Below are 16,693 nucleotides of genomic sequence, written 5' to 3' on the forward strand. Positions count from 1 at the left end.
TGTAGTGTTCTGTTATACAGGTTACCATAATTTATTCATTTTTTTCTATTCTTGATATTATATCATTTAAGTGATAAGCAACTACTTGATAAAGTGTTTATCTTGTTTTGGGACTATATTGTTTTGTTTTACCTTTTCTTCTGTTTGTAATCAATCTATTGTCTTATTATGTAAGATTATCCCATATTCTTAGGTTTCATAAATTCTAGTGAACTGTATGAAATTGCCATTTTCTGAGTCAAAATTGGTTGAATGGTATTTTCCACCAGCCGTTGTTTCTGGTGATCTAATCTTCCTTTCAGCTGGGGAATCTCATAATTACTGTGAAACCTCACCTCTTCACAGTCATGAAAAACAAAGTTTAGTGAGTCCCTCTCTCTTTCCTTTAGATGAGGAACATGAGGCACTGATGGGCTTAATGATTAGGCTAATATTACAGAGAGGTGATTGAAAGAGCTGAGGATGGAAGCCAGGAATCCTGGTATCCTTTTCACCTGTTCTAGAAACAAATTAAGCTTTCATTGTGTTGGTAATTTCAGTATATTCACAAGTAGGTGAATATACTGAGTATCAATTTTAATGTATTATTATTTCCTTTTTTTCCCCCCTCAATATGGGTAATCAGGTTGGTATGAATGATTTCTTTGAGCAACAAATTATTTTTGTTTACTCTAAAGTTGTAGTGAAGAAGATTGCTGATGGCTAAAATGTCACATTACATAGTGACTTTTAATATGAGAAAGTAGGACTGATTGCCTTATTTTCTGAGGGAAAATGAGTACACTTCCCCCAAAGAAGCCTGTGTATGCTTTTTAAAAGTTTGATTTTTCAGGGGTGCCTGGGTGGCTCAGTGGGTTAGGTGGCTGACTTCGGCTCAGGTCACGATCTCAACGGTCTGTGAGTTCAAGCCCTGCCTCGGACCCTGTGCTGACAGCTTAGAGCCTGGAGCCTGCTTCAGACTCTCTGTCTGCCTCTCTCTCGGCCCCTCCCCTGCTCACACACTGTCTGTCTGTCTGTCTCTCTCTCTCTCTCAAAAATAAGTAAACATTAAAAACTATTTTTGAAGTTTAATTTTTCATTAAAAATAGACCTACCCTATGACCCAGCAATAGCACTGCTAGGAATTTACCCAAGAGATACAGGAGTACTGATGCATAGGGGCACTTGTACCCCAATGTTTATAGCAGCACTTTCAACAAAGCCAAATTATGGAAAGAGCCTAAATGTCCATCAACTGATGAGTGGATAAAGAAATTGTGGTTTATATACACAACGGAGTACTACATGGCAATGAGAAAGAATGAAATAATGGCCCTTTGTAGCAACATGGATGGAACTGGAGAGTGTGATGCTAAGTGAAATAAGCCATACAGAGAAAGACAGACACCATATGTGTTCACTCTTATGTGGATCCTGAGAAGCTTAACAGAAACCCATGGGGGAGGGGAAGGGAAAAAAAAAAAAAAAGAGGTTAGAGTGGGAGAGAGCCAAAGCATGAGAGACTCTTAAAAACTGAGAACAAACTGAGGGTTGATGGGGGGTGGGAGGGAGGGGAGGGTGGGTGATGGGTATTGAGGAGGGCACCTTTTGGGATGAGCACTGGGTGTTGCATGGAAACCAATTTGACAATAAACTTCATATATTGAAAAAAAAAAGTTTAATTTTTCAGGGAAAAGAAGGAGAAGATGAAATCTTACTGGCTTTTTATGATGTTTTTATGCATGTGTAAAAGTCATTTTTTAAGTAAGCAATAATATTTAAAATTTAAAAAACAGTACTTTAGGGTCTCTCATAGTAGTACACTTTAATACAACTCAAATAAGATCAGTGTGATTCTGAGGATTTAATTTATATTCATCATGAGTTATTTGATCACCTGCCCCACTTTTATGAACTTCATGGGATATCAGCATTTGGCACAATTGGCGTTTTATTAAATAAATACACTATTGGCACTCCCAAACCCTACTCATCAGCAGATGGAGCTTAAAAAGTACTGGGGCTAATCCTCTCAGGTAGGTAATTAGCAAGTGAGCCGAAATGCTACAACTCCTGGTGGAAAGGGTTCTGTCCTACACACTCTGTCACCTCCCATTGAGTGTTTTTGGCAGATGGTTTAGGACTTTCATTAAGAATCCTGAAGTGATAGATTGTTTGAGGTGGAACAAAATTCTGAATTTATTAAAAAAAATTTTTTTTAATGTTTATTCATTGTTCTCTGTTGAAAAACAGCACAAGCAGGGGGGGGGGGGGGGGGGAGGGGACACAGAATCCAAAGCAGGCTCCAGGCCCCGAGCTGTCAGCACAGAGCCCGATGCAGGGCTTGAACCTTGAGATCATGACCTGAGCTGAAGCTGGATGCTCAACCGACTGAGCCACCCAGGCGCCCCCACAAAATTCTGTATTTAGTGATCACTGATGCCTTATGACAAAACAAAAGAACTCTGAGTTCAGCTCTGTAGTCGTATAGCTATTATGTTTTAGGAACCAAAGAAAGCATTTTTAAACTGAATTCATTTTTAAACAAATATATTCAACACAACACACCTGTAATAAACCATCAAAATTGGGAATTATTTAGAATAGTTTTATTCACTGATTTTAATTTGATGTAACTTTCTCTCCTTTTATTATGAAGACCAAAAGAAAAAAGAACCTGATTACCTCCCTTTACCTTCCTGGCTGTGCCTACTTCTCACCTGACTTTTCTGTTTGTGATACCCTTATTCTTATTGCAGGTTTTTTTCTCTTTTTTTCTTTTAGTGTCCATTTCATTCTTCCTTTCCTAATCACCTCTTGTCTCATAAACTTGTGATGTCTTTCTAGGGAAACTGACATTGTTCATGGGCATTTGGGCTACAGCCTGTGCTCTGGTGTTCCTTAGCCTATGTTTGCCAAGCCTGCCCAGTTTGGACTATCGGTTGGCAACATTTAAGTCTGAAACCCCTGAGGGACTGAGACCTACCGGCCTGTAACGAAAGTTGTGTTTGTTCTGTTTATTTTTGGCTGTTTTTTTCCATTTATTGAATGGCTTCTTTGTGTAATCAACCTTCAACATGACCCTGTATCTAGCTCCTACTTCTCATCTTGTGCATAGAATAGACATTTAGCCTCTGCATATTTTTGCTTTTGTCTTTAAGACACCAGAATTCAAATTTCACATATTGGCCTAGAAAATGTTAATTAGAGGGACTATTACCTTACGTATTTGGATTATTACCTGTTTTTTTCCTGGTATTTTACCAAATCTTTACCCTAAACTCTATGACTTCTAAGCTTTAAAAACTTACATTTAGGGCAGGGTTTCTCTACCACAGCACTATTTTAGAATGGATATTTTTGTTGTAGGAGGCTGTGCGATGCATTGAAGGATATTTAGCATCATTCTTGGCCTCTACCCAGAAGATGCCAGTAGCACCACTCCCTTGTTGTGACAACCAAAATGTCTCCAGACACTGCCATATGCCCCCTGGGGAGCAAAATTGCCTCTGGTTGAGAACCACTGGTTTCCCTGTTATATTTCCACTTCTGCAGTGACTTCATAGAACTGTAGAATGGTCCCAGAACTACAAATATCTGTTTATCTAGAATGGTTGGAGATGACCTGTTTAGGGTCGTGCCATTCATTCGTTCATTCATTTATACATCGTGCACTAACAATGTCTACCAGATCCATGCCGGATGTTGGAAAGGAAGAGATGAATAAAACACGGTTCTGGTACCTATCTTAGTACATCAGTGATTCAGATTGCCATGTCTCTGTACATGTTCTGTACAGAGAAAGAAAAGGTACAGTGCTGTGCTTATAGCTGACAATATTGAATAGCTGTTGATAATTGAATGAATGTTATATGTTATATACATAATAACAAGCCTGAACTCTAATTACATACACCCACTCTCAAATCATTTTGCTGTTTATTACTTTATTGTAATATAACATTGAACAAATGATTTAACATTTCTGAGGATTAAGTGATACAACATGTATAGTTTTCTGTGAAATCCCAAACTCACATAAATGTGTCAACAAATGGTATCTGCCATTATTGTTATTATTATGTATTACTACTCATTGTAGAGAGGATCCCTGAATGTCAAACCTTGAATGAGTGAATGACAGATGTACGTGGATAAAGTTTTTAAAAAATTGAAATAAATTGTTTCTTAGCAAGGCAGGCAGCTGTTCAAGTTGGCTAGCATTGAAGTTGCTTCCGTAGTAGGAGCCAAAGGTTGGGGCTAGAGGCATAAGGGTCCATGAGACTTGGAAAAGAGAATTGAGAGAATCATATGTCATTTGAAAGACTTAAGGTTTAGAAGCATACTTGGCCAGAGGTCGTATTTGTAGATAGGACTTGGGCTGGAATCTAGTTCTAATAAGTAGGATTTAAGACAAATTCAGACACTTCATCAATTTAGAATTGAATCTGAAAGTTAAGGGTCTAGCCGAAATCTCATGTTTCTCTTCACATTACTTTCTTCCTTCTCTGAACTCTGTATTTTCTGCTTTTTGCTTTTAAACTTATACTGTCTTGTATTACTATTCAAATCTTCATAGGCTTGTCTTGCCTTCAGAGCCAGATTGGAAGCTGGTTGAAGGCAGAGACAGTAGATTCATAAAGATGTTTCTCATAACGTATGTTTCTCATAGTACCTAGTTAGTAGTATTCCATGTATTTGTGGAATGAAACAATGCAGGTCAACACAGTTTTAAAGCAGAGCATGAGCGTCAGTATATGGGATGGTTTGTACCTCTTTAAAGCACTGTGAAATCTAAAGGCAAAACTGACCTCTCCTTAATTTACCATTTGATATTCTTATGTCTAGGTAATAACAGTTACAGTTTTTTTTCAGATTTGGCAAGGAAAAAAACCTTAATTTTCTTTTAACTTGTAGCCTAGAATTAAGAAAATCAAACAATTGAGTGACATTATGAAAACATGCTTTAACATACACATATCATTTATTTAATTTTAAAAATTGTTTCTGAGATAAATAAGGCAGTGTTGTCCTTCTTTTCCTGATAGCTATCTTTATTTACAACATCTAATTTCAAGATTGTATTGGCTTTTAAATGCCTTGGGTCTTGCTTTGATATTGTTATTTACTATTGAAAATTATATCCTTACTGTGAAATTATAGTTATTGGTAGAGTTGAATATTCAGATTACTTATGTGTATTATCTCACATTGATATTAAACTTTGATCATCTTAATGGCTTCAGGCTGAGAATTTTTAAAATTTAGCATATATATGCTTATATAGAAGTGACAATGTCTAGCATGACCAAAGCTTGGTAATATATTTAATATTTAAAATGTCTTTTCTAAAGATCGTTGCAAAATTATAAGGTTTGCAGAACCTTCAGAGTACTTTTTGTATAATAAGCAATTTGCTTCATCTGGTATCTTTGTTATTTCTTTTGTTTTGATTTTGTTTATTAACACAGAAAAGCTTCACTGGCCTGAGCAAGAACTTGCTAAGAAGTCTGTTCTAAATGCAGAAGAGTCATTGATCACTGACAGCAAAAGAAGCATTTCACATTTATCTACTGGGATACTAAAGGACATTTTCACAACTGGAACCAGTAGTTACAATGTTCTGCTACAGAGCAAAGAGGAGAAAAAGCATCATTCACAAAAACAGCCTTCCTCCACCTACTCCAAAAGATGTAGAAAGCCCAGCAAATCTCCTAGTTCTTCTCGTAGTAAAGATCTTCGCAAGATGAAAGCCCCAGTGCCTGTGATGAGCAGTGGTACTTGGTACTGCCTAGAAAGGCAGCCTGGTGTCTTTGTCACTAGTTCAGTGTCGAGTCCTATAAAGTTTACACATGATATCTCTGTTACAGGGAGCAGCATAGTACTGCCGCCTAAACCCAAAAACAAGGTAAAGCGACGCCATTTCTCCACTCTGCCAAAGCCAAAGCCACAGCCTCAGCTGTCTAGAAGTTTTGAAAAGGGAGATGACTTTTCTGGGAAGAAATTTTGTATACTGACTGCTATAAAGCCCACCAACTTGGAGAAAGAAAAACTGAGATTTTTCAAGTCTGACTATACCTACAATCCTCAGTTTGAATATGCAAATCCATCTCTGCCAAGTGTGTTGGCCAAACACAGCAATGCATCTGACCGATTTCTTAAACAGGTAAAACGCTACTTCAGTAGTGGTATTTCATTTTTATGTAACTAAAGCAATTATTTACAGTCTTATAAAAAGAAAAAAAAAAGAAAAAAAGACTTTAAAAAACATTCCAGTTATTTATATGTTATAGTTAACTCCCATTCAGTACATGTAAATATGTGATAGGAAATCTCCAGGTGAGTGCCATAGCCTATATGTAAACTATGCACTAGTCAGAATCTATGAAGAATCTGTTAGATAGACTTTGTGGCAGGAAGCAGCTATATTTGGAAAAAGCTTAAGATTCTGGTTCTAGGCTTTCATTTGGGAGTTACAGACATGTAGGCCATTAGCCAACCCAGAGACCAGTGTTATGCAGCTCACACTGTGTTTGCATTTTCCATTTGATTTTGAGGGCCTTAGGTAGATCATACAGTCTTTGGTTCCCCTATGCTATTACACTCCCATCTTTTTTAGGCTCCATAGGCATTTTGGAGAGCTAGACTTGATACTTGCCCATGAACTTCTTAATGCTTTGTTGTCATTGTTAATCATTGTCAAATAAATATTTCAGCACTCATTTAAAGAAGAAAATAGTGGAGTTTTAACAATTATTTTCAAGGTTAGAAAATCATGATGTGAAGGATATGAGCAACACTTTCGATATTGCTCCATTTAGACACGTGGCACATAGTTTTGTGTATTATGAGGCTTAAAAAACTTTGAAATCCTTAAATTTTTGAGGAGAAATTGGCTGATGTTTATCTGAAAGGCATAGTGTTGAGATGATAAAGGCAGACTACCTTTGGTTAAATTAACTTTCTGCACGCTTTTATAATACATGAGGTTCAACTTGGCTTTGTGAGTGATTGAAAATCTGTTTGTAGGCTAGGTGAAACTGCGTGGTTCCATTTGCCTGTGGTGTGTGCCCTATTTTAGCATTTTTGCTATAATACCGTTCCTTGGACTTGTGGCCAGCAGATTTTTGTTGTAATAAATGACAGAATCTGACAAGCCTTTTGAAGCCATTATGTAAAGCTTATTTTAGGATTATAATAATTTTAGTTTTGCTATTTATTTTCCTTTATTAGAAGAAACCTTTTCAACTGCTTCTCTAGATTTTTAATGGGCACTTTTTATTTAGAAGTGCTGAGATTGTACTAAATACTAATAAGGGCAACTATTATCTTTATTCCTGTTTTGGCAGTCATTTTGTGATTTTTATTTCGGACATTGCAATCGACTGAATAGGGATTTCACTCATTTAAAATTTATGATAATTATGAAAATGCTATTTGCTTTTTTCCCCATTAGTGCTGAAAGAGATGGCTGAGATTTACCTACCAATATTCTTTAATTTGGTGTCCTACCCTAAACCCTACCAATTGGGAAAGAGATTTCCCACCATTGCATCAAAATGAGTGTTCTCTCATTTCCCTGGAAGACAGAAAGATCAGCTGCTCCACAGATTGAGAACTGACACTGCTTGGCCTGTGGCTTTACAGTCTTTATTTTAACCCAATTCCGGCTTGAGGAGATAAACCTATACTTGGGTTGCTCGAGTAAATAGCACCAGCAGTCCTACTGGCTGTACTTCAAAGGCCACCCTTTGGGAGAATGCTGTCAACAAATGCCTAGTGTACTGTTTAAACCACTTTAATTGAATAAAAGGGATTCATTAGAACAAGGCCTCCATAAAATTTGCTTAAATTTCTATTTAGTATCTGAGTGGATTATGACATGATGTCATACATCCTTCCCCCGCCCCCAGCTGTGAAGCAAAAACACAGCTTCAGAGCTAGTCTTGGGATTCAGAAACATGCTACACAAGGGGACCAGGATAGCCAAGTCACCTGATGGTCTCTGGCCTCCACCCTCAAGGCCTTGTCGACCCCTAGCAGATAGTCAGGATCTGAATCCTTCAATGGAAGGCAGTCTGCACTGTTGTTGGAGTGACCATGGTCCTCTCCAGTGCACACATTGGCAGAACAGTGCTAAACTTTCCATGCACAAGATAAGTCTATCAGAATGGAACCAAAGCAGTGCTCAAGCTCTGGTCATTCTCAGTTGATTGTCCCATCAATGTCCAGGAGTTCCAGGATGCAGGTTTTTGTGATCTAAGCATTAGGTCCCCCAGGAGACAGGTCCGTGAGGTGGTTCATGGGGTCTAGCATGGGCTATTGGACTTGAATATAATTCCAGGTGGAGCCTGCTGAACCCTGCTCACCCTCTTGCTGACAGCCATGGTGGCCCTCACCTTCCCAACCCTTGAGTATTTTTAAACTTGACAGAAACTGAGAATATCTGTTTTGTGTGGCTCTGGACCTTTGCAGGAAGGAGTGCAGTGCTTCCTGGGAGTGGAAGAAGGGATCTGGGGTGAGAGAATGCTGAAAGCTGTTAAGGGTCAGGTGCATCCTCACCGGTGGCTTAGAAGTGGCTCTTCAGTGGTGCCCTCATACAGCAAAACTGGCAGCCAGTGCACTTTTTGTCCTACTTCCTGGGGGCTGACTGCCCCTGGGAAACCTAGATACCAAATCCATTTGGCTTTGCACTGTGCACTTTGTTGAGTAAGATTGGAAGTGAGAGATGAGAAGAGTCTTCAGGGTAGTAATAAGAGTCCTTGAACTATTTTCAGTATTTCCAGCAAGTCAAATGGAAATTATATATTTACATGATAAAGCCAATGGACAACTTAAGTGACTTGTTTTCTACCTCTGGCTGGAATCCTATCTCAGTGTAGATCCAGGCTAGCTCATGCTAACTAGAGGTTCTGATTAGTAGAGTGATATTTAATAACATTGGGAAAATAAGTCAACTTTTGTTTAGCTAGATAAGATAACGGTTGAATTATTTTCGTATGCATTAATAAAACTGGAGCAGTGGGGATAATTAGTGGTTGGCAAATGGGTTGCTTTTGTATGAGAGAAAGAAGGCTTTGGGGTATCAGGTAAAGACCTTGGGACGAGGCTCCTCTGGCTGTCAGGGAAGAAAAATTAAAGGTAGGTGTGCAAAAGCAGTTGATAGCAGGCCTGATACCACTGACTTAGAAAGGTCTGCTTGCAAGGTTGGCCTTAGTCTGAGAACTTGACTGGTAAACAGTTGACTGAAATAAAACTTTCCTTAAATGGTAAGAGTAGTCTGCTGTGCCTGAGTTGTGCAAACAGTGTTTATATTGGACACCTCTTTTCCTTTTGAGAGTCTGGAACTTTAGAACATGGTAGGCATAGGGGTGCTTCTGTACTAGTTCCCAATAAAAACCTTGGGTGCTGATCTGTAACAAGTTTCCTTGGTAGACCACTCTTTACCTGTTCTTAGAACTCAGTTGCTGGAGAAGTTACTTGTATCCTTTGTGACTTCATTTGGAGAGGACTCTTAGAAGCTTGCTTCTGGTTTCCTTCAGACTTTCCTAGATGTAAGAAATGGGGACTGGTGGGCCTAAGTTGATCTCTTAAAGGCATTTATTTCCAGTCATATTTTAGAAAAGAAGAAGAAAAAACTCTGTATTCAAATAAAACATCTGTTTCGGCTGCTGTATTTGCTGTCAGTTTGAGATTCCTGGTCAGTTGTAAGGCCTGCTTTCTGATATCTTTGTAAAGGTCCATTGTGTTACATTACTATTCACACATTGAGCCTGGGCCCTATATTCATATAATATTTACCATAAGCATGGGGTTCTTTGGCATTGTAATACTTTCTAATACTTTTTAGTTGTATGATATTTGTACAGAAGGCCAAGTAAATTAAGTGTATGCTAAGTTAGAAATTTTGCCTTGAGGGTAGCAGGGGAAGAGCGAACAAAAACATTTGTTCTCCATATACTTGTATTATTATGAAATTGTTGACATTGGCCTTTTATTTAAGGACCCTTGCTCCATTAAAATTGCTTTGAGGGGCGCCTGGGTGGCGCAGTCGGTTAAGCGTCCGACTTCAGCCAGGTCACGATCTCGCGGTCTGTGAGTTCGAGCCCTGCGTCAGGCTCTGGGCTGATGGCTCGGAGCCTGGAGCCTGTTTCCGATTCTGTGTCTCCCTCTGTCTCTGCTCCTCCCCCGTTCATGCTCTGTCTCTCTCTGTCCCAAAAAAAAAAAAAAAAAAACAAACGTTGAAAAAGAAATAAAATTGCTTTGAAATTTAAGGACAAAGTCACATGAACCATCAGTGTGTGACAGATTATAACTAGCATTGATAGACTACTTAATATTTGCTTGTTACTCTGATTGCTTAGTACTTTATAACTGTTATCATTTTTAGTTCCTCATATGAGGTGCAATACTTGCAGTTTTACCAGTTGAAAAAATTGACGTAGAGAAGTGTAGTAACTTTCCTGAGGTCACATATAGTAAGGTGCAGAACCAGGAGTCTGTTTCAAGTGCTGCTGACTTCCACACAATGGCATGTTGGAAAACCAGCTCTCAGTGTCCATGATGTAAATATGAATACTTCCACCATGATCAGTTTCAAGCAGTGTAACATGAACTGCTTGCAAATTAATAAAAATTCAGTCCTCACAAGCCAGAATGATGGGGCTCCAGCACACCACTGTTTCACAGTATGGTTTTAGCCTGGCTGTCCCTTTGCCACCCCCAGCACCCAAAGGGCACCAGATGGAAAGATCCTCTCACTTTGCTGGCAAGGATCCATGCCTCTGGCAGAAGCTAATTATGAGGACATTGAAGATATTTTTCCTCTTTATGATATATACTTATGTAATAGTGATTTTGCTGGTTTTTTTAGAACTGTGAGACAAAAGTATCTCCCAGTAAGGGCACCCATCGTCCTCTTTTAGTTATGACTTCAGTCTCAACTCAATACAGTGTTAATGAATGCCTTAGGAAGACTGGGAAGGGCTCCCCAGACAGGCTATCCATCCACAACATTATAGGTGTTGATTTCTCTCTTCCTGCCCTTGTGGCTCTGCCAGGGAACAAAGCAGCAACATCCCTTCCAGTAAGGCTCTGTACTATTTCTCTTTTACTATTGTCCTAACTGTTGCATTTCATCTGTTCCCTTTCTGCTTCAGGTGGAGTATACATAATCCAGAGTTGATAAGTGTTAAAATAAAATTACTTAAGTGTCTTCAAATGAAAAAAATAATGGAAAATAGTGTAAGGGGTGCCTGGTGGCTCAGTCAGTTAAGCATCTGATTCTTGATTTCGGCTCAGGTCGTGGTCTCACAGTTTGTGAGACCGAGCCTTGCATGGGGCTCTGCACTGATAGCACAGAGCCTGCTTGGGATTCTCTCTCTACCTCTCTCTTTCTGCCCCTCCCCTGCTCTCTTGCTCTCTCTCAAGATAAATACATAAAAGACATTAATCCATAAATTAAAAAATTAAAAAATAGTTTTCAAAAATTCCTTCTACAATTGAAATACTGTATCCAGTGTTTTGCTATTCCTAAGACTTTATGTATTTCAAAATAACTATTTGTAAGGATAGTTATTGGTTACCCATATTAATGGAAGGAAGCATTTATATGAATTAGTTAAAATAGGAAGATATTCCCTGCTCTCTCTCTGTGGAATAGTTCTCATGAAGGCAGCCACCACCTTTGCTTTCCTGCTGAAGACAGTGCTACTACACCAGCCATGAGTAATTCACTAGGGTCTGTAGTAAGTAGTAAACGCAGTAATAGAAAAAAGCCACAAACAGTGGCATGAAGTAGAGATAGAAGCAATGCTTAAAATCAAACATCTAAGTAAAAATAAAGCACTGAATTGATTTATAAAGAAAGAAAGAAAGCTTTTGAACCTCTGATTTGGTTATAGACATCTTGCATCATAACCTCTGGGGGAAAAGATGAACTTGGGAAAGATAGGGAAGTAAGTATTAAGGAATGTTAGTCTGGATAAAGAACAGACGTTAAAGGCTTGCAATTACTGGAAGAAATGTGCAGGTAAGTTTGCAAAATATTGAGATGTCAAAAACATACAATAAAACATCTTTATGTTTCTATTGTAGTATGCCAAAGTACTCCGTAGATGTGTACTTGTTAATCTTTATGATACCTTAAGATATAACCCTTTCAACCAATAGCAGAATGGATTTTAGCTGTTTGTAAGAATTACTATGTTAAATAAAAGGTTTGTCAGACATTTAAATGTAACTAAGAAATTGGAGAATTGCCTTCTTTTAAAAATATTCCTTGATTTGGGGGACGTGTGGGTGGCTCAGTTGGTTAAGCATCTGACTCCAGCTCAGGTCATGATCTTGCCCCACATCAGGCTCTGTGCTGACAGTTGAGAGCCTGGAGCCTGCTTCAGATTCTGTCTCTCCATCTGTCTATCTCTCTCTCTTTCTCAGAAATAAACATTAATATGTGTATATTTTTTTCTTTGATTTGGGATTGATTTGTAGGAATCTTGCTTTGTAGGAGAGAAATTGGCTCAGTCTCTGAAGTTTTCCTTGCACATTATGGTGTAGAATGAAAATGATTATTTAGAACTCTTTCTGGGACCTCACAGATCTCTCTCAATTTGAGACCTAAAAATATTGTGGCTAATTAAGTCAAGATTCTGTTTTGTGTCATATTATATATCCAGTTGTGTCATTTATTTTGTAAAAACTTCTGGTTCTTCTTTCACATTGTATATTAATCACAGAAAAGCTCAGTTTCCACAAGTTGTGTTAACTGAAAATTCTTTTACTTCAGATAACAGTGCTCTAATACAACATAATTGGCAAATAATTAGGTTTGCTAAAACTAATTTTCTTTTTTTTTTTTTTAATTTTTTTAACGTTTTTATTTATTTTTGAGACAGAGAGAGACAGAGCATGAATGGGGGAGGGGCAGAGAGAGAGGGAGACACAGAATTGGAAGCAGGCTCCAGGCTCTGAGCCATCAGCCCAGAGCCTGATGCGGGGCTCGAACTCACAGACTGTGAGATCGTGACCTGAGCCGAAGTCGGACGCTTAACCGACTGAGCCACCCAGGCGCCCCAAAACTAATTTTCTAAATAAGTGAAATTTGTTTCTCCAAGTACAAAAACCTAAAAGTTAGCCATTTCAATACAGTTCTTTCTATAATGTATATTCAGTATGACAGCTCAGGAGAATGCTTTTCAAACTTTAAGAAGATAACCTAATAGAGATGTAAAGAGAATAATCAAGGAAATCAGGAGCAAATCTGTTTTATCTTAAATTCATGTGAATTTTACATTATACTTTGTAATGTATCTTTATTCTGACATAGAAACATGTAAATTGCTTATCTCCAAGTAAATGTTAACTGCTAATTCAATTAAGCAAAGGCTGTCCAGACCAAGGAAAACTTGTTCCTGGGCCACATTTATCCCTTGGGTTGCCAGTTCACCACCTCCATTTTACCAGATCTATTAAATATAATAAGCTCTGTTGTACTGGGACCAATGGTTGGCATAACATAAAGACTTTTAATTTTAAGTGTGGTTCTCAGAAAACAGGTCTTGTGTAAATGGAATAGGTAATTCATTATATTAAAACACATGCTTTTGAATAATACATAAAATCATGTCATGTTCTAAAAGCAAGATGTGTTTATTTTCCGTTTTTGTAGGAAGCAACTTAATTGGAAATCAGACAGCTTCACTGATAGCAGGATGTCTTGACGCAACATTTCCTTGCAGCTAAGGTTTCCTTAGGCCTTATAAAAGGTTCCTTGAGGCTAAGGTTTAATTGTACTAATGTTGTAGTACTTTATCTTGGTAGACCTCAAGTCATTCAAATAAAAAGGGGAAGAAAAAGCAAGCCACCTTTAAATCTTACCTCTCCTTAGGTGACACAGTTTTGTGTTTAGCAAATCACAAACCTTTCACAGATACCTAAAATTGTGAGGTTTTCTTTTTTTTAAAGATTAAGAGTTTAGTATGTTCTGTATTAGATTGGAGAAGTGGAGTCATTTGTTAACCTAATAGCAAGGAAGATTTTTTTATATTCAGAGATGGAAATAGATCATCAGATTGTATGTCTTTGGAAGAAGCTGTGACCTTGATGACTCACTGAAACAGCATTTTGTTGATTTGCCTTTGAAATTTTGCCTAACATGCATTCTTAGGTTCTTAACAGGATCTTTGCTACAGAACAGCTTGAATATCTGCTTTTTCCTGATAGGTGGTAAAAGAAGAGTCTTCATTACTAAGCTGTTTATAAATCTCTTAATCCTGGTAGCAGTTGCCCTCTGATAGTCCCAGTCACCACTGGATACATCCAGACTACCCCCGGCCCTGACGATGCAAACATGCAGTGGGGGTGGGGGGCGGGGCGGGAAGAAGGCTGCAGGTGACATCTTTTTTAGTCCAACTGTGTTCTTTCATTTGTTCCCTTCATTGATGTTAGACTCAGTGTCTCAGATCACTCGATCTATTACATTCTGCATGTGTAGAATATATATGTTTTTAATACTTTTCTTATAATCTGGTCATAGTCTACAATTTCTATTTTATGGAAAACTGAATTATGTATTGGCAAAAGTATTTGCTTCAGTCTCCCCTGCTCTCCACACTGCATCAGTGTCTTTCTAAGATACAAGTCTGATGTCATTTGCCTTCCTGAAACACTTCAGGTCTCCTCATAATTCGAGATTAGGTCCGAAATCTGTAGCATGGCCTGTAGGTCTTTCATCTTTCATGATCTGGCTCGTGCTTACATTTCCAAGTCAACTCTGTAATCCCACAGTATCTTGTGGAAATTATCTAGCATAGCGTTTATCATGCTGCTATCCTCTTGTTTTTTTTTTCTTTTGTCTTCACCACTAGACTGAATCCATTGATAAAAAGAGTATTTTATTTATCAGCTATACCTGCAGGTTCAGCAGGACCTAGGGGAGACAGAGCAGCTATGTTCGCTGCCAGCCTGGACCTCCAGCTCCCACCTCCAGAAGGTTCTGTCCCCTCTCTCTTGAACAGTGGCCCAACTCCATCAGTGAGGAGTAGGGGCAGCTGCCTCCATCCAGGGTCCTACTCAACCCCGCCCCCAGACCCTGGACACCATGCTTGATCTGGAAGGGGAGCATGTGGGGCTTGGTAGGGAGCAGAGTCTCAGGGTTGATAGCTGGAGACCTCCTGAAGGCCTCTAGGAGTCTCTGTGCCAGAGGGCTTCTTCCAATCCCAGTAAGACTCTGAAGGAATTTGCCACATGGGAGTCAGATCTTGGTGTGAGGAGGGGTCCAGGTCAGGTCTGTGGAGCAGGAGGGGCGGACAGGCCTCCCCACTGCCCCCAGCCTGCTGTCAAAGGCTCCAAACCCAAAGACAATCCTGACAACCCCTCTACAATTCACAGGCTCCTGCCTAGGTCTGAAGGAGGTCCTGTGCTCCCCACCCAACTGGCAAACCTCTTCTTAATCTTCCCCTTCCTCCAAAAAGAGGAGACCCACAGACCCTGGGAGTGAGGAAGGCAGCATATGGGAGGGAAATGGTGAGATTGGGGACCCAGGCGGCTGCAGGAAGGCGGGACAGAGCACCTGCCAGGTCTGGGACCCCTTGTCTAGCCCTGCCGGGTGGGACGTTAAGGGGCAGGCCTTGCCAGCTGTTGGGTGTCTGAAATCTGGGTCTGAAGGCTGTGTGAGTATGCTGTGCACCATGCCAGCTGCTGGGTGACTCTCAGGCTCCCCACCAAAGGTCTACGGGCCCCGGGGCCCTGCATCCCCTCCCCAACTTCTCCCAGCTCAGCTGGGATGGAGCGCCACCTGCTGTGCTCACAAGGGGCTGGGGTGGGGGGCTCACCTGAAGTTGCCTTGGCCAAGCTTTGGGGGTCTGTTGGGCGATGCCTGGGGTTTGGGCGCACACTCCCTGGGTGCACCAGCCAGGGACCCAGAATCTAGCTCAGTTCCTGGCATTAAATAAATGAGAATTCTGATGCCTCTCCAGCCCAGAAACTCTATTTCACTTAATTTTGTATATGCTTCTGACACTATTCTTTCCTTTGTCCAGAATGCCCTCTATTTCCTCTAGTGGCCCACTTTTATTTACCTTTCTCCATCATCTCAATATTTATACCTCTATCAGAGTATTACTAAATTTTGTTGGTTTATGTGTCATCTTTTCCAGTCTAATGGTTAAATGGGGGCTTAGATTATAAAATATAAAAATAACAAAAGTATCAGTGATTAGGGGTGTCTGGCTGGTTCAGTCAGTAGAGTGTATAATTCTTGATCTCAGGGTTGTGAGTTCAAGCCTTACACTGGGTGTAGAGATTACTTAAAACCTTAAAAAAATGTATCAGTGATTAGCACAAATAAGATGAATGAATGAATGAATGAATGGCCCTTACTTTCTAGATGGTAATGTAGAAATTTAGTGATGTACTTTACAAACAATGGATCCATATTTGTGGCCCAAGGGTCAGGTTTAACCTGAATGTATGTTTTTTAAGGGGTCAACATAGTGGGTTTTTTTTTTTTTAATTGGAATGTAAGGATGAATCTATTGTTTCTCCCAGATATTACACTCAGTGGCTTTACAGAGTAGTGACTACTCGTAGCTAAAGGTATCTGAGTATGACTACTGCTCTGGTGTCCCATCAGTTTGTGGCTGCAGTACCTTAAATGGAGACCTAATGATCTGATTGAGTAATCCATATCTTAATTTGCTGCCAAGAAGTAGTA

At 39.4% G+C, this 16,693-nt stretch overlaps 1 protein-coding gene across 3 annotated transcripts in view; it reads left to right on the forward strand.

Annotated features, from left to right (window-relative positions):
* MATCAP2 (microtubule associated tyrosine carboxypeptidase 2) overlaps positions 1-16,693 on the forward strand; it is a 76,665-nt gene that overhangs the window by 21,800 nt on the left and 38,172 nt on the right. For 2 of the 3 annotated variants that reach the window (XM_058724589.1, XM_058724590.1), the window contains one exon: positions 5,451-6,145. In XM_058724589.1, the coding sequence (XP_058580572.1) occupies positions 5,451-6,145 (695 nt within the window). The remainder of the gene's footprint in view (positions 1-5,450; positions 6,146-16,693) is intronic. The other variant, XM_058724591.1, reaches the window with a different exon arrangement.

Source organism: Neofelis nebulosa, chromosome 4 (genome assembly GCF_028018385.1).
Source record: "Neofelis nebulosa isolate mNeoNeb1 chromosome 4, mNeoNeb1.pri, whole genome shotgun sequence".
NCBI classification, from domain to species: Eukaryota; Metazoa; Chordata; class Mammalia; order Carnivora; family Felidae; genus Neofelis; species Neofelis nebulosa.